This window comes from Dipteris shenzhenensis, chromosome 10 (genome assembly GCF_047967505.1).
Source record: "Dipteris shenzhenensis isolate YYH24624 ecotype China chromosome 10, Dip_SZ_1.0, whole genome shotgun sequence".
NCBI lineage: Eukaryota > Viridiplantae > Streptophyta > Polypodiopsida > Gleicheniales > Dipteridaceae > Dipteris > Dipteris shenzhenensis.
In genome coordinates, this window is record NC_141605.1 from 2,777,023 (window position 1) to 2,803,659 (window position 26,637).

At 43.6% G+C, this 26,637-nt stretch overlaps 1 protein-coding gene across 1 annotated transcript in view; it reads right to left on the reverse strand.

Annotated features, from left to right (window-relative positions):
• Nucleotides 1–26,637, reverse strand: part of ATMIN7 (HOPM interactor 7) — a 134,339-nt gene that overhangs the window by 75,726 nt on the left and 31,976 nt on the right. Inside the window, exons 3-8 of the mRNA XM_087380309.1 lie at nt 19,174–19,441; nt 18,900–19,018; nt 18,722–18,780; nt 11,242–11,299; nt 10,965–11,052; nt 10,553–10,777 (exon numbers count right to left, since the gene is read on the reverse strand). Of these exons, the coding sequence (XP_087236435.1) occupies nt 10,553–10,777; nt 10,965–11,052; nt 11,242–11,299; nt 18,722–18,780; nt 18,900–19,018; nt 19,174–19,441 (817 nt within the window). The remainder of the gene's footprint in view (nt 1–10,552; nt 10,778–10,964; nt 11,053–11,241; nt 11,300–18,721; nt 18,781–18,899; nt 19,019–19,173; nt 19,442–26,637) is intronic.

The following is a 26,637-nucleotide window of genomic DNA, read 5'->3' on the forward strand; positions in this document are numbered from 1 at the left end:
ATGGGAGAGCAGGAATTAGATTACACTCCAGTAGGAGAGGATGATCAGGGTCTCTATGACGACCTGATCACTAAGAAAGCCTTCAGTGAGTTCACGACTGCTCTAGATGGTAAATTTGAGCAGGTCAACGCTAATCAGTCGGGGTTGACACAGCAACTCCAAGGGATACAAGCTACCTTGACTCTTCTGGCTAGCACGGTTCAGGCACTCACGCATGTGGATGCCATGGCCTCCGTGCTAGGCCCGAATATCACTCCGGATCCCTTCCCAGGTGACCAGAAATCAAGAACAAAGGAGGTGGTTGACACTTGGCTGCACAAGTGGCAAGTACACTTCCAATTTCACCCCTATCCAGACGAGAAAAAAGATTCAGCTAGCAGCAGGGTTTATGTCAGGTAAAGCCTTGCTTTGGTGGAAAGAACTCCAGCCTAAGCCTGACACTTGGACAGAATTTGAGGGTATCTTCAGGAAGGAGTTCCTGAAGAAGGAAGATGACTACGATATCGTCGGCAAGCTCAAAGCCCTCGATATGTCAAAATTGAACATGTGCACGGATCGGTATCTGACGTGTACTAGGTACACAGAACTAGCTCAGGTTAGCCTGGGGAGGCTTAGAGCTAGGCAGGCTTGATTCTCGGGTTGAGTGGCAAGGGTACGAACTATTTATAGGTCTTCGCTATTTTTGGCGCCGGGGCCCGAGTCTATAAAAGAGGCCCAGGGGGTTCAGTTCTCAGTGTGCAGTTGGGAGCAAGTCTCGTTCCCAGGTGCTAGGTCTGATCTTGGATTGTGTCGCGGACGCGCGCCTGCATCTTAGCGTAGCCCAAGGCCCAGTGGCAGATCCAGGGCTTCACAGCGCCACCTGGTGGTATGGGACACCAGGCTGGTTTGGGATCTGATTGGGAGTTCGTGCCAGTAGCTCAGCTCGTGGCTCGGGGGGGACATCTTCTGATTCGGGAGCACATCCCGTAGATGTCACGGTTGGGTGGTGAGCAGCCTGCTCAGTTCTGATGTTGTGTGTGGTTATTTTGCAGATCAGGGGTTTCAGGAGTGCTGGGATGTGTCAGTATGAAAGCTAGGCATGAACATAAGACTGCTTTTCGCACTCTCACTGGACATTATGAGTTTTTGGTCATGCCTTTTGGCCTAACTAATGCTCCAGCCACTTTTAGTAGGCTGATGAGAAGGGTTTTGCGACCCTACTTGGGAAAATTTGTCATAATCTTTTTTTATGACATTTTAGTGTTCAGCCAGAATGAGGAAGAGCATAAGGATCACCTTGCTAAGGTGATGGAGCTCCTAAGGAAGGATCGATTGTTCCTAAATATCAAGAAGAGTGAGTTCTTCAAGACAGAAATAGAGTATTTGGGACACATTGTGTCTGCCGAGGGAATTCGGGTTGACCCTAAAAAGGTCAAGGCCATAATTGAATGGCCAATACCCAAAAACTTACATGAGCTGAGATCCTTCCTAGGGATGTGTAGTTATTATCGCAGATTCATTAAGAATTTTGCACGTCTTGCTTCCCCACTAGCAGATTTGTTGAAGAAGCATTCCTTGTATGAGTGGGGAGAGGTTCACCAAGTAGCTTTTGAGGAGCTTAAGAGAACATTAGTGACTGCACCAGTGTTAACACTTCCGGACATGGACAAAGAGTTCTTTGTTGTATGTACGGATGCAAGTGGTACCTCGATTGGGGCAGTGTTGATGCAAGGAGGGCATCCCATTGCTTATGAGAGTAGAAAACTTCAAGGGGCTGAATTGAAATATATCACGTATGAGAAGGAGTTATTGGCAGTCATTCATGCTCTAAAGTTATGGAAGCATTATTTATATGGTTCTGCTTTCAAGATTAAGACTGACCATCAAAGTATCAAGCACTTGTTCTCTCAACCCATTGTCTCTTCAAGACAAATCAAATGGGCTGAATATATTCAATCCTTTGGGCAACCAAATATCGAATATCAGCCGGGAAAGGAGAATTTAGTAGCTGATGCTTTGAGTAGACGGCCCCAAGTTAATCACGTTTCTGTGATTAAGGAGAAATCATTAGGAGCAATGGTTGAAGCTTATCCTTTAGATGAGGACTTTGCTGACATTTATGGGAAGATTCAACGTAATGAGGTTGGGGATTTAGAGGCTTATTCCATCGTGGATGGATACTTATTTTTGGGACGTGCCATATGTGTACCCAAAACATTTCGGTGTCTAGTCATGAGTGAGTTACATGCGAGTACATATTCTGGACATAGAGGTATTAGAGGAACCATTGACAATATTGAGAGATACTTCCATTGGCCTAAACTTCGCAAAGAAGTTTCGACCTTTGTTCAACAATGTGATGTATGTCAGCGCATTAAATCTGACACAAGTAAGACTGCTGGTCTTTTGCAGCCTTTGCCTATTCCTTCGGAAAGGTGGGAACACATTACAATGGATTTTGTGTCTGGTTTCCCCAAGGTTGGTCAGTTTGAGCAGATTTTCACTGTTATAGATAGGCTGAGTAAACAAGCTCATTTTATTCCCTGTAAAAAAGAGTTGTCTGCTCCTGAAACAGCAAGGTTATTCATTAGGGAAATCTTCAGGTTACATGGGTTACCAAAATCCATTGTATCCGATAATGATGGCCGTTTCATTAGCAACTTTTGGACAGCTCTATTAGAGAATCTCGGAACCAAACTGAAATTTACTACAGCCTTCCATCCTCAAGGAGATGGACAAAGTGAGAATGCCAATCAAACCATAATTACTTTACTTCGAGCTTATGTCCATGACCAACCTAGAAAGTGGCCAGAGTTCTTACCCATGTTAGAGTTTGCTTATAATAACACTGTACATACTTCCACCAAGAAAGCCCCATTTGAAATCATTTATGGGCAATGTTTACCCACTCCAATAACACACTTGGGGGAGCGAATTTTTGCTGCTGACCAGTTTGCTGAGGATATGTCACAGGTTATTGAGCAGGTAAAAGAACATATTAAGAAGGCCCAGGTTCAACAATCCAAGGCAGCCAATAAAAAAAGAAAAGAAGTTTATTACAAGGAGGATGATTGGGTTTTATTGAAGATTGATAAAAGAAGAATCAAGTCAGTGAGAGGAAGTACCAAACATGTCAAGCTAGCACCGAAGTTTTATGGTCCATTTCAGATTTCAGCAGCTTTATATCCAGAAGAAGGATCCAGAGCGTATGAGCTGAAGTTACCAGCCCACTGGCGTATGAAGAACATCTTTCATGTGAGCAATTTGAAGAGATACCATGGCGATACTTCTGCGTTTTTGGATACTCAGCAGCAAGAAGAACCTGAACTTGAAGATGGGACTGAAGTTCTTACTCCGGAACAGATCGTATACCATAAAGAGAAGAGTACTCGTGGAAAGAAGAGATATATGTATTTACTGAAGTTTAAAAACCAGCCAGCTAGTGATGCACAATGGATGGAAGAAGAGTTCTTTACAAATTTTCCACAGATACTCGCAGATTACAAAGAGGCGATGCAATGGCAGAAGTAACAAGAGAAAGTGCACATAAGAGGAAGAGACAAGCAATAATCCAGAAGAGGACTTCTGCTCATTCAAGCAGGAGGGAGTGTCATGACAAGAGAAATGATTATTTAGTTAATTAATAGTCATTAGAACTTTATTATTGTTAGGCGCCAATTTGATGGTGCAGTTATATGTTTGTATTTATGATCGATCAAGCGGTGTAAATAGTACCGCCAAAACTATGTAACATTGGCCAATGATTAGTAATAAAGATGTGCACACACGTGTCTAGGTCCTAGGGGCAATAGGAAAGGGAAAGGGTGCATTAGAGTGCATTGAATGGTAGGTGCATGGGTCATAGGCTAAGGGTAGGTGTAAATGGGAAGATGGAACTTGAGTGATCTCAAGGGACATTAATGAAAGGGTATCACCCTTTCATTGTGAATCTCACGTAGCATTCTTTCTACCACATTGCATTCATCCGTCATCTCTCTCCCACCTTGCATGTAGGTCGAAAAAGAAACAAGTACTCTCACGAGGGCGCTCTTCCCCATTGGAGGGCCAATCGGCATTCAAATTCTGCATGCATTACACACATTTGCATTTTCGAAAAGTGTGGATTTTCACACACCAAGCGACCTCATGATCTCTAATGAGCTATCTGAACCAAGGCAGTTGAAGCACTACCCCCCTCTTGAGCACCAGGCAATGCTCCAGACCTACGCTCTGCTGAGCCTAAATGAGCCACAACCACAGTCGGCTCTAAGTGAAATGCATCTAGGTAGAGCTGCAATACCTTAAGTGATTCTGCCAATTGACCCTCTTCCATCTACCTCGCATCCAACATCAAAAAATTCTCAAAATTCAACCAGGTAGCGACAGGAAACTCTACTTTTAACCTTTCGTTCCTTATCTACCAATATTTGTTCTGGTACCAGAATCTCATCTTGTTCCTCAACTTCAGGCTGTTCCTCTAGAGGCATATCATGTGGCACATTACCCTGGAACGGTTTCAACAAGTTCACATGGAAGGTATTATGTATCCTCCAATGATCCGGTAGCTTCAGCTTGTAAGCTACATCATTTATCTTCTGCAAGACTTGGAATGGTCCATAATAACGCATATTCAGCTTAGTGTACAGCCTTTCCTTACCCTTCTTGTTCTTGAGTCTTGCTTTTTGAAAGCGCAAGAGAACCCAATCACCTTCTTTAAAAACCAGCTCGCATTTATGGCGATCAGCCGCTCTCTTTTGCTTCGCTTGAGTCCTCTGAAGAGCCAACTTCACTTTTTTGTAAGCCTCATCCGAATTCTCCACGTTCTGATCAGCTTCAAAGATCTTATCCTTGGTGTGCAAAATGGGTGGAACTTTCCTTCTACCTTCCACAATCTCAAAAGATACTCTACCTGTAGTAGTATGTACTATATTGTTGTAAGCAAACTCTGTGAGTAACAACAATTCGCCCTCCCCGAATCACTATCACTAATGATAGACTGCGGTATACCATGATACTTGAAGATGTTGTGCATAAACAACTCTGCCATCTGATCAGATGACATCTTCTTCCTCACCGGAATGAAGTGGGCATGTTTGCTAAACCTGCAAATTATGGTCCAAATCCTATCATGACCACTCGGTGTATGAGGAAGATCAAAACTAAAGTCCATGGCTATGCTCTGCCACAGTCTATCTGGAATAGGCACAGGATGGAGCAACCCAAGCACCTTCTGCCTATCAAACTTAACCTTCTGACAAGTGATGCATGTCCAGACAAATGCTCAACATCCCGTCTCAAAGCTGGCCAGTAGAAGAAGAGCTCAACATCATTCACCGTGGCATCAATACCTCTATGCCATGCATACACCGAAGCATGATTTTTTGTAAGTACCTTTGACACACAAACGTCCATGCATTAATGATCACACTTTTGCCCATTCATAAAATATCCTTGCAAAGTCAACATCTTCAGCATATTGCTCCTTCATAGCATCCAACTCGCTATGACAAGCAATAGTCACGTCTGAAACTTGAGGTTTCCTAGAAACCACGTTAGGCACGGGTCTCCTGGATAAGGCATCAGCCACAACATTCTTCTTACCTGCAACATGAACAATCTGAAAATGGAATATAGACAAGAAGTTTGCCCACCTCATATTCTTCTCAGATCGTTTCCTCTAAGTAAGAAAGTAGCGCAAGGAAGAATGATCTCTCTATACATAAAAATCAGCACCCAACAAATAGTGCTTCCACGTAGATTACCCTACTCTCATAGGCAGTACCTGACCGTCTTGCATCAAAACACCTCCTATGCTGTTGCCACAAGCATCGCACTCAACAGCAAAAGGGTTTTCTGAGATTTGGTAAGACTAGCATGGGATTGGAGCATAAGTTTTCCTTCAGCTCTTCAAAAGCTGAGCTTTCCTTCTTAGTCCATCGAAAAGGCACCCCTTTCTTCTGTAGAGTGTGCAACGCACTAACTTTGTGAACAACTCCATGAGCGCCGAGCAACGATAAGACGCATGGATACAGCTCAGTTGGCTTTGTGCAGCAAGGGAAAGCTTGACAATTTACTTCACGTAGCAACAAGAACCTGCTCATCTCCTAGATCGTCACAGCCATGAAACCGGCCTCTCATCACTCAGAGGGCAGTGAAACTAAACCTTTAATCACTTCAGCACTTATTTACAGCTCACAAAGCATATATCACAACCATTAACCATTGCATGATCACCATTTAGCATTTACCCGTTTGTTCCCAAACAAAACCACTGAAAAAGGGATGGAGGCTAGAATGCCCCTGCTCAACAAACATAGACAAGTGCACCCGATTGGCTCCAAACACCATGGCACCCCTTTCGGTATTTCTTTATATTTCACAATGAAATGATTACAAGTTGCATCTGGGAGACCTTCCCTGCAACAGAGCACGCAGCCCCAATTCACTGAGCCTTCGCAAGGCTTTCAAGCATAGAACACCATCACATAAGTGCACTTAACCCATAGACTCAATCCAAAGGCATTCTCTTTTCCGAGTGCAATTCCATTGGCTGTCCAGATGCAATCACACTGCACCCCAGCTGCACTCTCTTTGAGTGGTTTCCAGATGGCATTCACGAAGCTTTTCAAAGCTCCAAAATAAAATCAGCAAAGTACCCAACCAAAGAATGACTCATGTAGCATTGCTTGGGCACCTGTGAACCAAGAAAGAGGCGGCACACTAGGCCAACCAATAGCTTATGGCAAAAAGAAATTGCAGCAACAAAATCACAACTCACCAAACCTTGAAAACTCGAACCAAGTCCTCAATCGCCAAGAAGACATAGTAGCCAATGCCCACTTGCATTCTCAGCCAAAGAGGAGTGCAAAGGCATGAAGAAAGAGCATTTACAAGAGCCGACCAGCAAGAATTCCACTGAAAAAAGCGAAAAGAAGCACTTCTGTCACGAAGTAGTGGGAGTTCTTGGGCTCAAAAGAAGCGTGCTTCAGAGAGGAATGCATTGAGAAGGTTTTGGAGAAGTTTCATCGTCCGGAAAGTCCTCCAAAACTGAGGAAAACCAGTCAGCCAACGCGTGGGACCACTCGAAATTCAACAGAAAGCTGTAGCTTTGCAAGAGGAGAGGCCCAGGAGGCTGTAGAAGCAAAAAGGTCCAGAAAAAGCCACTTTTGCAAATTCGACCAGCAAAGAAGTGCTCAGCTCTGCCCGTTCTACTAAACGCATGGAGGGACAAGCATATCACTGTGAAGGGGAGGCAGAGGGAAAGCCATCGGGCCAAACGAAAGTCGAGGAATCCAAACGGATGAGGAGTTATGAAGAAAACTGAAGGAGACTGAAAAACCAGTCCAAAATCTCAACAAAGGGAGAAGATGAGAGAGAAAACCACATGTGAAGTTTAGAAGACCCAGGAAGGTCCAGGAATGGCAAAAGAGCATGTAGAAGGCACTAGAGCCACCTCGAACTCTAGGGGGGCCACTGAAGGTACATGGTCCTCTAGCGGGTCCATTAAAAATGCCACGTCGTCATTTCCCAACAACCACTCTTTTAATTCCTTGGAATGCCTTTGGGCCTAGGGATTAATTACGCTTATGTGCTAGGCACCATGCCGCGTTTAATTACACATTATTAAGCCCACGCTTGGACTTTTTTAAAACCAAAGTTGTCACAGTCTTGTAGTACATTAAAGTACTTAGAATTTCACGCCCCCGTGACAGCCTAAGAAGGCTATGAATCACTGCTCTGATACCAATGAAATCTCTTTCTCTACACATTCTGCGCTATCCATTTCTCACAGCTCTCTCTCACACATCACAAGGACCCAGGACAATCGTCGGGCTGGACCCCCCCGAAGATCTTTATTCATTCAATGAAAACTGAGTACAGATTACAATTCAGCTCACGGGCTGCTTAGTACAAAAAACATACATGAAATCTTCTTTACAAAAGTGTTCTCAGTTCATTTCTTTTGGCAACATGCCAAGTGTTAAAAATCTAAACTATCTCTAGTTACATGCCTCAAATGGCAAAACTCTAGGGTCTTTGTAGCCATCGATCACATGGCTTCTCCTGGCTACCCACTGGCCTCCAAAGCGCTTGGGCAATCAACCCCTCATAGAATCTGCAGCCATTAATTAAAGCGCACATAGCCATGGCACCCATTAAAGCTTTTGCATGCAAATAAATTCTAGACTAATCCTAGTCTCTGTAGGCATCCCCACCAAGCAAACATTTGCACATAAAAATAACTAACTCGGTGGTTGACCGAAGCCAACCCTTCTAGCCGTAATTAAGGACTTTGACCAAGGGTCAAGGCACCTTAATTAATGCAAGAACTCTCCGACTGGAGTCGGTAATGATCTAGGTTGACCGGAAGTCAGCATACTTTGGTCGAAGCCAAGTTTTGTTGACCACAGTCAACTCTTTCTGATCGGAGTCAAAGGTTCTTTGGTTAACCGTAATTAATCTTTTTGGCATACACCAAGTCTTCCTAACCGAGGTTAGGCTTACTAAACCGAGGTTAAGTATCTTTGACCGAAGTCAATAATTTGACCAATTAAACATAAATTTTTGAGCATAATTAAATAAATAAGAGACTCATTAATTATGATCAAATAAATGGTCAATGGAAACTTTGACATTGGAGTATTTACAACTTGGTGACATAATGTTCAGTTGTCACTAGACACTGCCTGTGTGCCTTCTTCTTTTTCTTCTTATCCTTCTTCGAGGGATTAAGAAGTTTCTGAATACGAGGATTCTGAGTGAGCTGAGTACACATATCCATCGTGCTCGCCAATTGTGCTTTCAGCATGACATCTCCCTCGTCTTCTTCCTCCTACTCAACTAAAAAGGATTTTCTTCCTGATCCTTCTATCCAAAGACTTATTGCCCGTAAGCTTGCGATCCAAAAGCTTGTTGTTTGAAAGCTTGTTGCCCAAAAGGTTGATGTTCTTGAACTTGCTCCTCATTCTGGAATATTCATCCCCAAGGGATTCTCGTTCTTGAGATTCATGCGACTCTTCATACTCTAACTCCAGAATAGACTGCAACCTCTCATGATGAGACATATTTGCTGAATTTGGCTGCACTTACTTATAGCTACCCCTAGAGCACTCTCTCAGCCTATGACTTGTCTGTCCCTATTCTTCTGTGGTCCAGAAACCAGGAACATGCCCAAACTCATCCTCTAAAAACACAACATAGTGCAGCTTCAACCTCATGATAGTCACTAATAAGGTTGAAAACTCATAAGAAATTAATGCACTAGGTTAGCCTTTTTTACCACTCTAGGGCTTGGCTGTCAGAAGTAAATTCTAATAACAGAACCAAGCCCCTGTGACATAGTGTCTTACACATCTAACCCTAAACCCTAGGTGGCGCGGGGTAACATGTGGCATCATCGAGATGATAGATGTAACACGCACAAATTATCTTTTAACCCTACTGATCACTACAATCTGTTCTTTAGAAATCGCTGCCGTAACTCTACTGAAGCACTTTACTGCTGATGGAGGACGAAGACTCCACCTTTGTCTATATCTTCATCATGTACAGACGAGCATTCATTCAAGATGGTCTAGAAAGAACATATTGAGAGTGACAAGTTTCGCAATATATTACTATGTCACTTTCACAATATATTACTAAAGGGCATGCTAGCTCAGCACATGCTAGACTGTCAAACTAGAAGATGAGAAACCAAAAGGACAATTAAAGCATATCAACAATTCAGTTATAGCTTGACATATATAGTTGGCACGAAACATGTTTCGGGCAGTTTTGAAACGTTTCAAAACTGAAACTCACGTTTCGGAGCACCCAAAAACCCCCACATCGTCATAATCATACGATATTGATAAAAACACCTTTGCGCATCTTTTCAGCAACCTTGGAGTAACTATTAGCAGCATTTCAGCTTTGAAAATTGAAGCTCTTGTCATGTGACATGAATCATGATTCATGTAGCTTTTTCAATTTGAAAATATTACCATCGACTCTTGAATCTTCAAGGATGTGTTGCTAAATTTTCTGATTTAGAAATTAGTAATATGTTTCAAATTTCAAGTTATAAAGGACATATCAGATGTCTATGCACTAAGTTTCATGAGTTTTTTTCAAGTATTGGAGTTCTTGTAATAATAATCTACAATGATTTGATTTTTTAAGGAAAAAATATATGTTTTAATACCCTATTATGCATGAAACGTTTTTAGTTGACATATCAGCATTGTGTTGCTTGAGATAATAATAATGGTGTTATAACCAAGGCAGTGGTGGTCCGTACCAGCAACATGTAGCCTATTCCAGCCTAACCAAAGTAAAAATCAAGTAATATTCCTACCTTACTTTCATAGTTCTTTACCCTCTGTACCCCAATGACTATTCCATCTATTTTTCAGAGTGCTTGGAGCTTTATAGAAAGGATTTATCAAACAGAAACCGCCTCAGGAAGATAAAAGTGATTGTGGCCCACTCGGGTGTGATTGCAATTTAGTTCTGGTAATCGGTTATATCAAAAAGTCATAGATATGATATAAAAATGTGAAGACAAAATGCAAGATTAATTAAACCATACTTTGATATCGGCATCACCAGCAAGATGCTGAAGCTCCTCCACAGACACAGGAACTGCTTCTAACACACTTAATTCTGCTGATTGTACTGGCTCAATACGCATTGCTGCCTCCCCAACCACCACACTTTCACCACCATCAATTGTGTCCACCATGGGATCACCATTTTCATGCTGAGAATTTGTTACTAAGCTCTTCTGCTGGCCAGTATCTGTCTGCCCTTGTTCCTATCAATATAACAGAAAACAAACAACAGATTCACTATGTCTGGAACAATTGCAAAGTCAATTTGAGCTTGACTTCCAATTCGGTCGTGACAGCAACAGCAACAGTTACTTAATAACTTCGGCTGCAGACGGCATGTGAAACAACCAACCACAACAGATTCATCTTTAACTTTGAAAAGGACCTCACCTGAGACTCTTGCTCCATACGCTTAAAAACGATGCTAATCATCTGTGTCAGTGTTGCCTTCGCTGTTCCCTGATTGATAGCATTTTTGCTGAGCATAAATAATCATAATAAGTACCAATATAGTGCTTCGAGCAATACAAGAAAGAATCTCCATCATTGCAATCACAAAAAACAGTACACGTGCTAGTGTGATACTCAGGCAACCATCCATAATCCTGTACATTTGCAGCAATACACCCTTTAAAACTGAAATCATATCCTCTACATCATTGCATACCTGGTTAACACAATGTGGTAGCAAGTGCGAATAGAGCTCAGAAGGCATTCTCCGTGGACTGCATTAAATTTATTTAAAAAAACTGCGTTTAACTATACTGAGATCTAAACCTTTCAGGTAATGTGATCTCTAGAGTGTCACAGGACAGCAAAAGGCAATATACAGAATAACAAATCAAAAGCCATCGTTCAGGTAGCTGATGCTAAGAACAAAGCGGCGAAACATAGAAAAGCATTAACATAGAAGACCAATTACGAGCTTAATGATAGAGATGACTGAAACCACATTTACTTTGAGAAAAAAAACAAATTTCTATCTAAGCAACAGAAAAATATATATCGCAAAGAATACACAAGAATACACGGATAAACGGAACTAAAACAACTACGCTTTGGAATTAGCAAATTCAAGCTAGTGACCTCATATACCCTAGCACATAACCTTCTATCTTGATAGACTACAGCTGCACAAATTGACCAATCCCAAGAGCCCAGTAACTCAGAAGGATGAGGATGAATCCTCAGACAAGAATGTGATAAATATGAGGAGCCAAAATAGGACTTCAAGTAGCAAACTCAACAAACAATTTTATTACAATAGCAGCAGCAGAAACACTTTCGATCCGGATTTTATTTCCACAATCGTATCACTTGTTTCCCTTAGAACCGTTGTCATCCTTGGCTGCCTTGTCCACGCTTACCCCTACTGCTTCTCCCTCTTGCAAGGAAGGCTTGTCACCACAATCTGCGTCGTACATCTCTCACGCCTCTTGCAGAAGTAGTAATGGCCCAAGCTTCTCAGACGTCATTAAAGTATATTGTTGTCTCGCTGTCACTGTAGTGACGAAACCCCCGACAAAGTGAACATTTGATTACAGAGGAAAAGGATGCATGATCCATTTTTTGTATCATAAAGATCCATTAAAATCTTCCAAGTCTCTGCCATCATTTCCACAAGCCGGATGTGGGTATGATTGAATCTGTAGTGGTGCCAACTAACATGAAGAGTGCCTCCGCATCTCTCTGTGTCCAACCTTGCACTGCTACTCGGGCTTCACCTCAGTTTCTTTGAAGATCTCCCATATCAGCCTTGCAAGCAAATGACTGCATAGCTTTACCTTCCATATGAAATAGTTAGTCACATCCGATTTCCCACTTCCTCCAATGTTGGGAATAGATGCATGAAGCCATTTTGAACTGAAATTTTCAGCACCTCACTGAATCGGAGTATCCTTGCTAGCAGACCAAGAGGGTGCCACATTTGGCTCTGATACCATGCTGCCACACATCCGCTGCAGCTGCTCTCCAGTCAGTCACAGACATGCGCACTGTTTCTGAGGCTCTACCGGCCTATACTGCATGCCTTCAATCAGGCCACACAGTTCCAAGTAAGCTCCTCCTCATTAGGGGTCTCACAGTTGGGTTAACAACCCTGTTCAGACATACAAATCTATGTGTCATGCCGGATTCTCTTAATGATAACTAGCAACTGCCGAGTCATTTCTTTGATCTTGATGAGAGAAGTGAACAATCAAATTCCCTCTCTCACCCTTGAAGAGTGGAGATAATTCCAACTTCAAAGTTCTCTTCCAATATCGTTCAGACATGTGCTGATATTGTTGGAATCGGAGTCCTAGTGTGTGTGGTTCTAGAGTCCTAGGAGTGTCCTACAGTTGTGTGAGTGTGAAGAGTCTTGAGGCAACTTGTGCCCCCTCATGTGGTAGGTGTGATTCCTCCCCTAGATTATAGGATCTAGATTCTCGTGTGTGACCTCATCTATGAGGTGTCAGTGTGGGAAGATGAGGCTTGCCCAGCCTATAAAAGAGGCTATGTACTTGCTGTGATAACACAATCTATCAACATCAGTTCGTGCCTCAGATCTTGTCTCTCACCCTCTCCCCATTGGTATCAGAGCAGGTCTTCCCTGACTGAGCCTTGCCTCATCACGCACGATTTTCCTGCCCTGTCTCTGCGATAACATTACCGCACGTCGCCATGTCTACGTTGCTGACCAGCAGGCCGTTCCAGTTCTGCCCGCCATTCTGCCCATCCTCCCTCGCAGTCTGCTCACGCCTCCCTCGCAATCTGCTCACGCATCCCTCGTAATCCTACCCACGCTGATGCTACCTCTTTCCTGCTAACTCCTCTACCCGCTACCTCTCTCCTCCGCTGGGCCACTCTTCCGTCATCTCCACGTTGCTGTCAGATGGCCGCTTCAGTTCTGCTCTCCTCCTTCCGCCCCTGATCTGTGCAATCTCCAGCAGCAGTATTCTGCCCCGACAACCTGCGTCTGAAATGAGCCACCATCGTGGAAGAATTCCAGCACGTTTTTGGCCTCCAAATGGTGATTTTTGCTGCTACTGTCACCATATGAAGCTGCCCGTTTTTGCTGATTAATCGACCCTATTTTGGAGGAGGGTGCTTCAGGGAACAAAAACGAACTGATTCCAGCTCGTTTTTCTTACTGTTCAAGCTGTCATCAGCTGCAAAATCGCCGCCACATTTGGAAGGGATTCAGACCGACCTTGAAGCCTAGCACTTCTGCTCTATGACGACCTGAAGAGCGGCTTGTTCCAGCCCATTTCTGAGCCCAAAATCCTAAATTGCGCTTTTCAAGAATTTTGCCTCAATTTGGGTGAATTTGTTGGGGCTTTTATGGTCTGAAGCTTCCCTAGTATTGCTAGAACACTATGCTCTAGGAAATTTTGAAAAGCCCCAATTTTCTGCAAACCCTAATTTTGCAGCAACCCTAACCCAAAAATTTAGGGCTTTTATGTCCTGTGTCTTCCTTTGGCATAAGTAAAGCTTCTACCATGTAAAATTTGGGCCTTTTTTTGCAAAATTTGAGTAAACATTGTAAGGGATTTAGACACTGGCTGTAATAACAGCTAAGACCTTCCCACCAATGGATAGCATAAAAAACTCCTCGTTCATCGAGAAATTCTCAGGGAGAAATTTCCCAACTTGGCAGACAAAACTCAGGCTTCTTCTTATGCGAGAAGGCATATGGAATATCACCAATGGCAAGGAGCCAAAACCCCAAAGTGATGATGCTAGAATCAGTTGGTGGGAGAACCAAAATGATAAAGCAATGGCTATCATTGGCCTAGCTTTAGCTGACAACCTTATCCACCATGTGGATTTTGATAAGACTACAAATGACGTTTGGGAAAAATTAGAGAATTTGTTTGGAAATAAGATCAATAATTCCAAAGTATTTCTCAAACAAAAACTCTTCAAGCTCAAGATGAAGGAAACTGAAACCCTCAATGAACACTTGAGCAATCTTGGGTCAATTCCCGACAATTATCTGCCATGCGAGCCATTGTTGAAGATGATGATCAAGTTGCTGTACTTCTCTCAAGTATTGAAGACATTTCCAAGTACAATGAGATCCTTGCTGTCCTAAGAGTCAGCCGCAATATGAGCTTTAAGGATATGGTAGCTCATCTCATTGATGAGGACCGTAGGCTTACAGAGAAAGCAGAATCTTCCTTTGAATCTGGCAAAGCATTCTTTCTCAAGAATAAGCCCAAGAAGAAAGGAAAACCTCTTAAATGTAATTATTGTCAGAAGCTTGGCCATCCAGAGGATCGTTGCTTCAAGAAGATGGCAAAGGTACAAGCCAAAGAACATGCCAATCTAGTTGCGGAGCAGAGCGAGGACGAAGACGATGAAGCTACACCTTCTGGACCTGAGGAACAAGCCTGCACTACTGCTGTTTCTGGTCTATCCCTCCATGAGGTGATAGATGAAGAGTGGGCTTTCTAGAGTCATGTGTGTTAGGTACTCTGCCTTGGGTAGTCCCCCTAAAATGATGTAATAATTTGTCATTTTGTGTGCCTTGTCCTATAAAAGGCTCCACTTATTTCCATGTACCCAGTTAGGAGACAGGGGGGTTGTTATGTCTTTCCTTTATCAGGCCTGGCCGAGTTCCAGGATGTTGGTGTACTCCCTAGACCTATGAGTTGGTCATGCATCCATGCTCAGATTTGAGTCTCTGATCACGTTGACACCTAAGCCATGAGAGTGCTTGGTTCAACCTCTGAATTATGCTCAGCTGTTAGCCTCTGAGATTGCCTAGGATGCACAGTCTGGATGATGTCATAGTTTCTCACCCTAGCTCCGAAGGGGGGTTGGTTGGAATCGGAGTCCTACTGTGTGTGGTCCTAGAGTCCTAGGAGTGTCCTACAGTTGTGTGAGTGTGAAGAGTCTTGAGGCAACTTGTGCCACCTCATGTGGTAGGTGTGATTCCTCCCCTAGATTATAGGATCTAGATTCTCTTGTGTGTGACCTCATCTATGAGGTGTCAGTGTGGGAAGATAAGGCTTGCCCAGCCTATAAAAGAGGCTATGTACTTGCTGTGATAACACAATCTATCAACATCAGTTCGTGCCTCAGATCTTGTCTCTCACCCTCTCCTCATTTTTAACAGATATCAGTAAGAACTTTCCATTATCATTATTTCTATTTTTTAATCACATATTGATCTTTTCTAAAGGTTCCTCACACAACATAAGAAACATGTCCAACATCAATCAATTGTACATCAACACTAAGAAGAGCAATTTTTTGGGCTACATCATCAACCAACAGTACACCAATCCTAAGAACAGTAGCTTCTTTTTGGAGTAGGTATATTACTTGGGCTACATCATCAACTCCACCAGTGTTCCCTTGGACCTTGCAAAGGTCAAAGACATCATGAACTAAGAGGTGGCCACGAATGCACGAGAGGTCTACATGTTATGGAATATGTTAGGCATACAACAAGCACTGCAAGGATCTGCAATACCCATGAAAAATCTTTTACAAAGAGTAAGGTCCAACAAGCAAAGGCCATCGGCTTCACTCTAGAAGCTATCAAAGTCTTTAACTTAGAGAAGGAAGCAGTTACCACAGCCCCTTGTTTGGCCTTAGCATTGTGGGACCCTCCTCTTACCGTTGCATGGAAGCTGGTTGCTCAAAAAACACGGGAGGCCTTCACAACGAAGGACCTAGCCCATCATTCAAACATGGGCGGAGTGCAAAAAGTAGCACAAGGAAGCCCCGGTGAATGGTGAATGCTTCAGTACCCTTACTCTCCATGTCAATCGGGCTGGCTGCCACTACTCTAAACGACTGACGACATCGAACGTTCAACACATGATCCTCCTTAACGAGAGACCTAGCTCGGATTTACAAAAGCCAAGCATTGAGTGCTCACTTGAGCACGATGACACATATACTCTAGAATACTGGTTGTCTGCAAGGCATACACGAAGCTCTGGCAAATAGCATCCACGTGCTCATACAAGAAACTTCATGCATGATTATGGACTCCGAGCCCTACGTTGAGTTAGTTTTATTTTCCCCCCAATAGCACCTGTTGGCCTGAAAGAAGAACAACTCTTCTATACTACGGGTTCTTAGTCCTGCCTGGACTTTTATGATAGCATAGCCCACAAAGTTTTTTGTTGATATGGCTCATTACCAGTTTCTCGTCGTCATTCTTGGCATTCTTCTTTTTTCTCTAGCTTCCATTTGCCATAGATTTGTTTGGCCGTGAGGGCATTTTCATCTTCATCATCCTTTCCATCGCACAGGTTCATCATGGCTTATTCCTGAAGCAACAGCGGGCCTTGTTCCTTGAACTTGATTGGCCTTGTCCGTTCTCCAGCTCTGACAGTGATTACCAACCCTTGATAGCTCTTTGGAAGCTTATTGACCAGGTGCGCATGGTCAACCAATGGCTATCCAAGTTGATCCATGAGAAAATTCATTTTTACAAGGAAGTCATGGGCTCACTATTATTGTGGAGCATCTATTCTCCTAGTATTTTTACTTTCATAAAGATCTTGTATGATCTTCCATGCTTCATGTGCCGGTATTCTTCAGAATCCACTCGTTCAAACTATATGGATCTGCTCGAATCGAAATCTTCCTCATGGCGTCTAACACATTGATAGGGTTTGGCTCTGTGCCTTTCCCCACCTTCCAGATTTCTATGGCCAGAATATGACTCGAACCTTCACTTTCCATGTAGATTAGTAGGTTCCGTTATGCTTCCTAGACCTCACCAAAATTTGGAATGAGTGGGGCTCCTTTCTCTTCGGCAAGGATTGTACCTTCTGTTTGGAGAAGGTTATGGGTCTTCGATCTTCAAGGCTTTGTATTAGAAGCAAGGGTCTCTCGGGGTGACAACCTTTGGCTCTGGTATAATGTAGAAAAACATAGGAAGTTGCTTGGTAAAGGCCATGCAGAAGAATTTGAAACTTTGGAGCATTGTGGTTCTAGTTCGTCATGTCCAGGAGCGTGGTCTCCTTTATTATGAAAATGGAGGATACTATTTCTTTGTTGGTAAGGGTATCGGCCACAACATTTGTGTTCCGCGCACATACTTAATCATGCTAATGAATATCTAGAATGTTTGGCTCTGCCCGATTTGTTGATCGGACCTGTAGGTTACAGGCATCGTGTGACGCCATCGCAACACTCAATCGGTCCCGAGTATGAATTCCTATCTAAAGAGAAAATGCTTCCATGTCTTAAGGGCATATGATTGGCTAGGAGAAGATCCTTGTTGTATAGTGAATACCTGGTCTGTGTTGGGATCAGCTTGCATCTTTTGAATGCGATGGAGTGACCGTGCTACTCTGGAACTGTTTCAAAGGTGAAGTTGTTGATCTTGGTCCTCACATCAAATGGCTATGCCAAATTCTTTCAAAATGGATCTTTTTTCATTAATAAAACTTGAACCTCCATCCTTCCGTCTTCTATATTATGGAACATTCTATTCAGTATATTCCTGGTCCATATATGTAATGCTCCATGAAGGTCCCAGAATTATGCCACAATGTTTCATAGCTGTTTTAAAAAAAATGCATAGATCATTCCATCTCTAAAATGCTACGAGAAATCTCCCAAGCTATTTGGACTATGCCCCAATCATCATAGTATGACAGTTCCCCTGGAGTGTAGATATCTGGTTACCAACACGTATTGAGAGTGTTTCTTCTAAATAATCCTATATTAATTAGATGTCAAGTTATGTCAAAGATAGCATCAAACAAACCATTTTGAAAGTCATGACGTATAAACGAGGCAGTGCCAATTACATTAAGCTGTATCTAGTTGTACTAGGTAGGTGTATCCCTATGTAAAGGAGCCTTATGTCATTCGAGAAAAGAAAAGAACCACGAGCACGTCTCATCACATGGTTCTAGGAGCTGGGCTATGGCCAAGAGAGAGTTTCGGCTGCTCTGGCATTATACGCGCGCACACGCACACACACACACACACACGTATATCTCTTTAACTTTCTGACAGAAACTATTTGCAGAGCAAACGAATTTGACCTTTGAATCTAGTTGAAGCAATTGCCACCAAAAGGATTCAATTTTTTGAGCAATAAGGGTTCAAAGAATGGATCATTAGAAAGCATATTCATGTATATCTCTTAAACTTTTTGACAAACAATATTTCCAGAGCAAATAAATGACCTCGGAATTTAGTTGAAGCAACTGCCATCAGGAGAACCTTTAGCACCTGTAAGATAGTGCTGCATCAATTACGGACCACATAACATTCATTAGTTAAATTCAGCTTGCAACAAAATCCAAGTATCAAGTTTAGACGAACAAGAAACAGCCAATGGAAGTCCTAAGCAAGGTGATGTACCTATCTGGGGCATTGTCAGCAGCAGCACAAGCCATGCTGAATATCTCAGTGACCATGGTACTATTTGTACCACCTTCCAATCCTGCATCCCCCTCCAAATGTTCATAGGAAATTATTTTCTGCATCAAAATAAACCACATATCATGCACAGTTACCATCGTATACAATCATAACATGCAGGCTTGTTTTACTTTTACAATAAATGAGACCCCTCTCCATACCACCAGCCAAAGTCTGTGACAAGCCACCAAATAAGAGTACACCATCTGCTTACATGTAAACAGTCAAGAGCAGACTCCACAAGTTTGGGCTGCTTTGATTCCAAAGCAAGGCGCAAGGGGAGCAACACAATTTCTGCTTCAGATCCTTCCAACGTGTGTCCAGCCGTAGACAGTGTCGCAGCTGCTGAGTCAATCGTGCTTGTACCTGATGCCGCATGTGTTGGAGTTGTAGAAGATGCCACACTGGTTGGCATTGAATTGATATTTTTACCCTCAAAGGAAGACTGCTCTTCTTCTGACAACCTTGAGTCCGCAACCAAGCTGATCGCCAATCAAATCAGCTAGCAATCAGAGACCATGATATCATTTTATAACTCAGATATTACTCTTTCATGACACTTGACGATAGAAGAGGTCTTTCATGACACCCGACGATAGAAGAGGGTTATAGCTAAACTTCATATGTTACAGCCTGTCCAATTTTCTCAGACTATTGCAAACAACCAGAATCCAATTCAGAAATCTCAAAAGAAATCTGTAAAATTATGTCTTCTATTGTGTCCAAAAAATATGTTTAAAGAAATCTTCTCGATAATTTTTGAACAAAATAAAACATGTCAAGGCCACTCTCATCTATGCTTCCTTCAATCATCAAAAGCTACTCACACGCTTTGTTTTTTTTAAGAAGCCACCCCTTATTGTAAAAGAGATCACTCCATCTTTGCAGTCCCAATAATGTTATCTGGTGAAAGCTGTTTCACCAACTAAAAGCAGACAAGCAATGGACCTTGTAGACAGTAAATCCATACCCCTCCTATCTCTTGTTCCATGCAGAGAATGCCTTTGTCATACAAACAGTGCTCTCCTTAGTGTTTCTAGAAAGGGATACAGGAAAGATGGCTTATACCCTCGGAGAGGCATTCTAAATTCAGGTACAATCTCAAAGTATAACATAAAGCAGTACGACCTGGCCCTCAAATTCCTTCTCAGAGGCTAGATATTCCTCTAATGGTACATACCTATTCCCCAAGAAACTGTGAGTTGAGGCAAAGAATATACTTGCAATATTTAGTACCTAATTGACGCAGTCTAGAAGTTGGAAATTTGCTTCCTGCCAAAACCTTAGATTTTTTTAACTTTCAGGAATAATGAAACTCAACTTGAAAGTCTATCTGAAGCTATCGTGAAGGCAATATCCACTAGGCCTTAAATATCTGCATCCTGATCTCCCTTCAAGTTTCTTGAAGTAAAATGGCAAGCAGCAGCCAGGTGCCTTTATCAGGGAGGCATGCAAAGCTAAATGACACAAACCATGCTGCGTGGAATATGTTCTAAATATGAAATATGGGAGGCAATATGGTCTAAAAGATGCAATGATTTCCAAGCAATCTTGAGATAACAAGACTGGGGATATCATAGGGATAATCAAAACAATAAAACAAAGGTGGTGCAACTTGCCAGCAAGAAAATATAACTCTGATCTGCAAGATGCAATTAATTCTAAGGAAGCTTGAGATCAAAAACTAATGTAAAAAGAGTTAGACATTCACAAATACAAAATACTCTGTCAGTTTTTGAAGATATGGTGATGCCGTCAAAAAAATAACAGCAGCCACATTGCAATTGTCACAAAACACTCATGGGAAGAGTCACAAGAACACTCATGGAGAGAGTCACAATGGAAAACTTTCGGCTCTTCAAACATATATACATGAATACATACATATTTGCGTATTTATTTATTTATATAAATACATGCATACATATAACACACGCGCACACACATACTCAATCAAGAGCATGCTTTTGCACTGTTCCACAGATTGATGGGAAAGGAGAAATCACCAAGCTCATCCAACAACTGGTGACAAGGGAAAAAGGTTCAAACGATAGTAACTGCAATAAGAAGATAATACAAGGTTCCAAGTCTACACAGGAGTAAAATGCCCTCGTTGGTATTAATCATTTTTGTTGTATTTGATTGTCAACAATAGGTTACTTTTGTAAATACGGCTAATCAAGGTCCCATAGCTCTAGGTCAAGGCATCTAGTTTAAAATCTGGCATCGCATCACTTAAGTTGATGTATCTAGGGTCCTCTAGCTTATAGGTCAATAAACATTTTAGGACCCAACATGTGGCATGCCATGTGTCAAGCTAGGATTAATTCTCAAATAACTTTTAGGGTTTCTTACAAAACCCTAAATTTCTTTGTATTTGGAAGTGTGTGCGATTCATTTCAGCTTTTCTTTTCAACCGTGTGCTCTCCCCTCTCTCCATGGTATCAAAGCCAACCCTCCCGAAGCAGTCACATGTCATGCGCACATGCCTATGAGCCTCAGGCACAACCAAAGAGAGATTGCAAACACAAGAAAACCAGCAAGCAGCTGCATTTCATTGGCGTAGAATCTAAGGTGGCTACACGCAACCTGAAATTGTGTTTCCAGCCCTTGGCAAGCATTTTGAAGGAAGACCACTTGCACGTAACAGAAACTGCAAGACTTGACTCCTTTTCAAATGCAATTCTCTTTTTGCATTCAGTGATGTCATGCCTAGTCTTGCAATAGTTACATCTCTTTTTCTTTTTCTTCTCTCCAAAAGTAGATGCATCAAAGGAATGACCAGCATGTGTATGAGGGGGCTTATTAGCTGAAACTTTCCCTTTGCCCTTGTTTTTATGATGTGTGGCAAAGGCTTGATCACTAGCCATAGAAGCATTTCTATTCACACGGCTTTCTTCCTCCTGTAATAAAAGGGCAGCCAGCTGGTCAAAAGAGTCGTGATTTGCATTGCCCATGGCACCCAACAGCAAAGTAGTAGCAAAGCCCTGGTACAAATCAGGCAATCCATCAAGTGTCATGGATACAAGCTGAGAATCTGGGACTATCTCATCAATATTTGCCAACTCCTCTTCCAAATCCTTAACACCGGTAAGATAGGCATCCATGTTACCACCCTCTTCAAGCTTTAAATCCTTCAACTGCCTGTGGAATAGGCTAGTCTAGCCTCATTCCGCACCTGATATAAGGAGGCAAGCTGATCCCATGCTTGTTTAGCTCTCTTGCATGAACGGATATGAGGGATAATAACCTTTTTACTGAGAGAGCAATCAAGACATGTGCTTTGGCATTACGTCCATCCCACTGAATCTGCTCCTGAGTAGGAGGCAAAGTACCTGTAGTGGAAGAGGCAGCTGCACCAGAAGTAGCATCACCAGATGAGCCCGAGGTAGTACCTGATGTACTAGAAGCAAGAGGCCTGGTGACAAATGGGAGATTTTCCAAGGGGGTGTCTGAGAACTCCCTCACATTTCAACCAAATCTGATTCAAACTCCTTTTTTTAGTGTTTTCCATGAGATTTGACACCACACACACCTTAGCAATCACCCCAACTAACTCCTCCTATGATTTGACAACAAAAAACACTTCAAAACAAGCTCAAAGGTATCAAAATCACTATATGGACAGAAATGACAGTTTTCGCTTTTTCCACTTCAAACACAGACTAGTATCTGCAACAATATTCCAAAGATTCTTGCAACCAAGACATGCCCCATCCTATAAGCCCACATGGGGTAATTTGTGCCATCAAGTTTGTCCTCAGACCCAAGCATCCCAAACAAGTCATCCTTATTGCCAACCATAGTGCAAAAATGCAAGGCAAAGGCACCAACTAACAATGCAAATGAGAGGAGTGCAATCTCCCAAATCCAAAGGCAAATTACTGCACATTCAAAAGCTCTTTCACTGCAAACGTGTGGCTATCACAGGGTGCACCTGCTGCAAAAAGACTCCCAAAAGGCAGCACGATGCCTTCCAAGGCAACACGGGGCCTTTCCACAATTCAAAGAAACTAAAGAAAGGACGATTTCGCTGGAAATAAAAGAAGTCAATGCAGTAGGAGCTTACCAATTGATGTAGACCAAAATTACAGCAAGAAAAAATTACTATGTGCAAGCTGTGTAAATATGACAAGAAGAGAGCTAAAGATGCACTTGAGCTTGCGGACTCAATTGTTGTTGGGCCTAAGAACACGGCTTCATTTGGTGCCAAGCGATATATCCTAACTTTCATTGATGACTGTTATCGGAAACTTTGGGTGTGTTTTGAAGCAAGAAATCACAAGACTTTGCAAATTTTAAAGAGTTGAAGGTCATGGTTGAAAGAGAAACAGGGGAAAAAATCAGAATTTTGAGGAGTGATAGAGGGGGAGGATATAGACACACACTATACACACAATTCAGCATGTTTTGCAACAAGAATGGCATCAAACAACAAATCATGACTTCCTATAGTCCACACAGAATGGAGTTGCAAAAAGGAAGAACAGGCAGGCAGCTAGGTGTATTCTGAAACAAATGGGTGTGCCAAATGTGCTTTGGCTTGAGGCGATGTCTACAACTGCCCATGGTATCAACAGATGTCTCACTACAGCAGTGAGGAACATGATACCCCAACAAGCTTGGTCAGCCAAGAAGCCTAGTGCGTTGCATCTCAGTGCTTTTGGATGCATACGTTACGCTCATGCGTCAAAAGAGTTGAGATAAAATTGGATGATCAGGCCAGCAAATGCATCTTTATGTTATGGACAGCTATCAAATTTTTAACCACTATCTTATCTTATGGACAACTATCATCACAATTGATATGCAAAGCAAATGTATTTACCAACTCATGGTTTGGTAAACCAAGAGGCTATTATTAAGTAGCTCTCAGTTATCCCCACTGTTTTGTCTTCTCAAGGTTTACCAACCCATGACAAATGGAATTCAGCCTCTACTAGTTTTTCTTCCCTCAATCTAGAGTTTACTCGACACAACTCTATGTGAAGAAATTTTTAACACAAAAAACAGCCTTCGTAAATGAGGATTTGCAGGAAGAAGTTTTTGTAAATCAACCCATTGGTTTCTTTGTGCCTGGTAAGGAAGAGCACCCTCTATGGAAAAAAAGTGTCTTGAGCCAATAAACTTCATCTCTTGTGAAAGGAGTTGGGAGGGGAAGGAGTTTGTTATCATCAACTGATGGCATTAAAGTATGCCTTCGAGATGTCACGTATGTGCCAGGGATTAAGAAGAATGTTATTTATGTATCCTGTTTTGGGAAAAGAGCATTCTTGAAGATGATAAGTGCATTGCCAGGGACAGAGAAAAGGACTATCAGATAGTCATTGCAGGCACTTTGAGCCTGGATTTGTATCAACTAGTCAAACATGACAGCAGTATGTCTAACGCATGTGTGGCAACATTGACTACAAAAATGAAAAATGCAGAATTTTGCCATGCAACATAGTGGCCATGTGAACTACGGCCATTTACCATGGTTGCAGAGACATGGGATGGTCATGGTATGTCTCCTTTGGAGACGACTCCTATGATCGGAGCATGTGGTTGGTAATTCTTATCTTTTGGATTGACCTGGTTCATTTAATAGATTTAGTGGACTTGTTTTTCTTGAATCAGCTTTGTAGAGTTTCGTGATGGCCCCCGCTGCCCCTGGCTGATCCCACTACCCCGCCATCTCTTCCCTCCCGCAGCCTCCTCCACCTTCCCCCCCATCAGCTCCTTCCCCCTGCCATCTCTTGCGCCCCCCACCCCCGCAATCTCTTCCGCCCCCCCCTCGGCCTCCCTCTTGCCATCTCTCCCGCCTCCCGCCTCCTCCCATCCGTCTGCTCTTCCGCCATCTCCTCCCCCTCCTGTCTCCTCCCCTCTGCCTGCTCTTCTGCCCCCCCCCTCCATTTCTTTCCACCCCCCCACCTTTTCTTTGGCCTCCCCCAACCATCTTCTCCTCCACCTTCCCCCCCATCAGCTCCTTCCCCCTGCCATCTCTTGCGCCCCCACCCCCGCAATCTCTTCCGCCCCCCCTCGGCCTCCCTCTTGCCATCTCTCCCGCCTCCCGCCTCCTCCCATCCGTCTACTCTTCCGCCATCTCCTCCCCCTCCTGTCTCCTCCCCTCTGCCTGCTCTTCTGCCCCCCCCCTCCATTTCTTCCCACCCCCCCACCTTTTCTTTGGCCTCCCCCAACCATCTTCTCCTCCACCTCCTGTCGCCCCCCCCCCCCCCCGCTCCTCCTTCTGCTGCCCCCCAGCCTCCTCTTCGCCTTCCCTTCCTCCTCCTCCCCGCCTTCTCCACCTCTTTCCCCCCACCTCTTCGCCCCCTCTTCCCTGCCATCCCTTTCCAACCTCCTTCCCCGCCTTCTTCCTCATTCCCTCAGCCTGCCTCTTCCACTCCCCTCCTCACCTCTTCTCCGCCTCCTCCTCTTACATCTCTCCGCCTTACCCCGCCCTTTTATCTTCTCCCTCCCTGCAACGGGAGTGTTTGTCCTTGTTCGAAGAAAGAAAATCTTGGTGCTACTAGCCAGAGGGGCTCTATGGTAGCACCCTCGAATCCCACAGCCGTTAAGATCCTTTCCCCAACCAACAAGCAACAAGTACAGCAAGCAATTCAGTCCCTCCATGACAAGGTGATCGTGGGCAAAATTGTGGGCCTCACACCCACAAGGAGACAGATGCAAGAGTGGATCCAGGCGAGCTTGGCACTAGAGGGTGACCACATTCAAGAGGTCACCATCTATGGAAGAGGTGTCTTCCTCATCCAGCTGAGCTCTCCCGATATTGCCTCGACACTTGTGGAGCAAAGCCCCATCCTCCTTGGCCAGCATTTGGTGTACCTCTTCCCTTGGTACCATGGCTTTACAGTGGAGGACATGGACACGACACACCATGTTCCCCGTTTTTCGGTTACACTCTCCTTCCCGAGGCTCCCAAAGGAATATAGAGCCATCCTCCCCTCCATTAGTCGAGCATTTGGTACCATACAAGAGTCTCTGCCAGATTCGGCCGCATCAGTGGTAGCAAATGACAGGGTCCCCAGGATTAGGCTAGTGGTTGAAAGCCCACAGTCCTTCCTGAAGTTGATCCTCCTAGAGACCCTTAAAGAAGGTACACTTCGCCAACGAGTGGCGATTCTGGGTTACCAGGCCAGTGTCTTTGTTGCATACAGATGGGTCACCTAGCCAGAGATTGCCCCCGCGGCTAAGGCTAAGCTGCCCCCCCAACCCCTACAGAGCAGGCAGAGTCAGTGGGCGAGAGCCCAACACCCGCCTAGATAGGAGCAACAGGAGTCTCAGACCTCCTCGGTGACCCCTTCAGAAGGGAACTGGACCCAGGTTAAAAAGAAAAAGAAACCAAGCAAACTGGCTCGAAAGTGCCGCACGTAGAGGGCTAGACCCAAAGAGAGAGTAGATTTTGAGAGGCACTTGAGGAGGAGCAGCAGCAAGAGGCCACACGTGAAGACCCACCATCCCCAGAAGCACGGGCCATTGCTCAGCCAGGTAATCCTCCCGAGATGGAGGTCCAACGTCTGCATTATCAGCAGCCAACCCCAAGAGCTCATGATGCTACAATGGCAAAAGCTGCGGACATTAGCCCGACAGCAGTTGAGGAGAAGCGGATTCAGAGCCCCGACAATCCTGATCAGCAAGGGGACCTATGGTTGCCCCTACTCCCTCTCGCCCCCCTCCC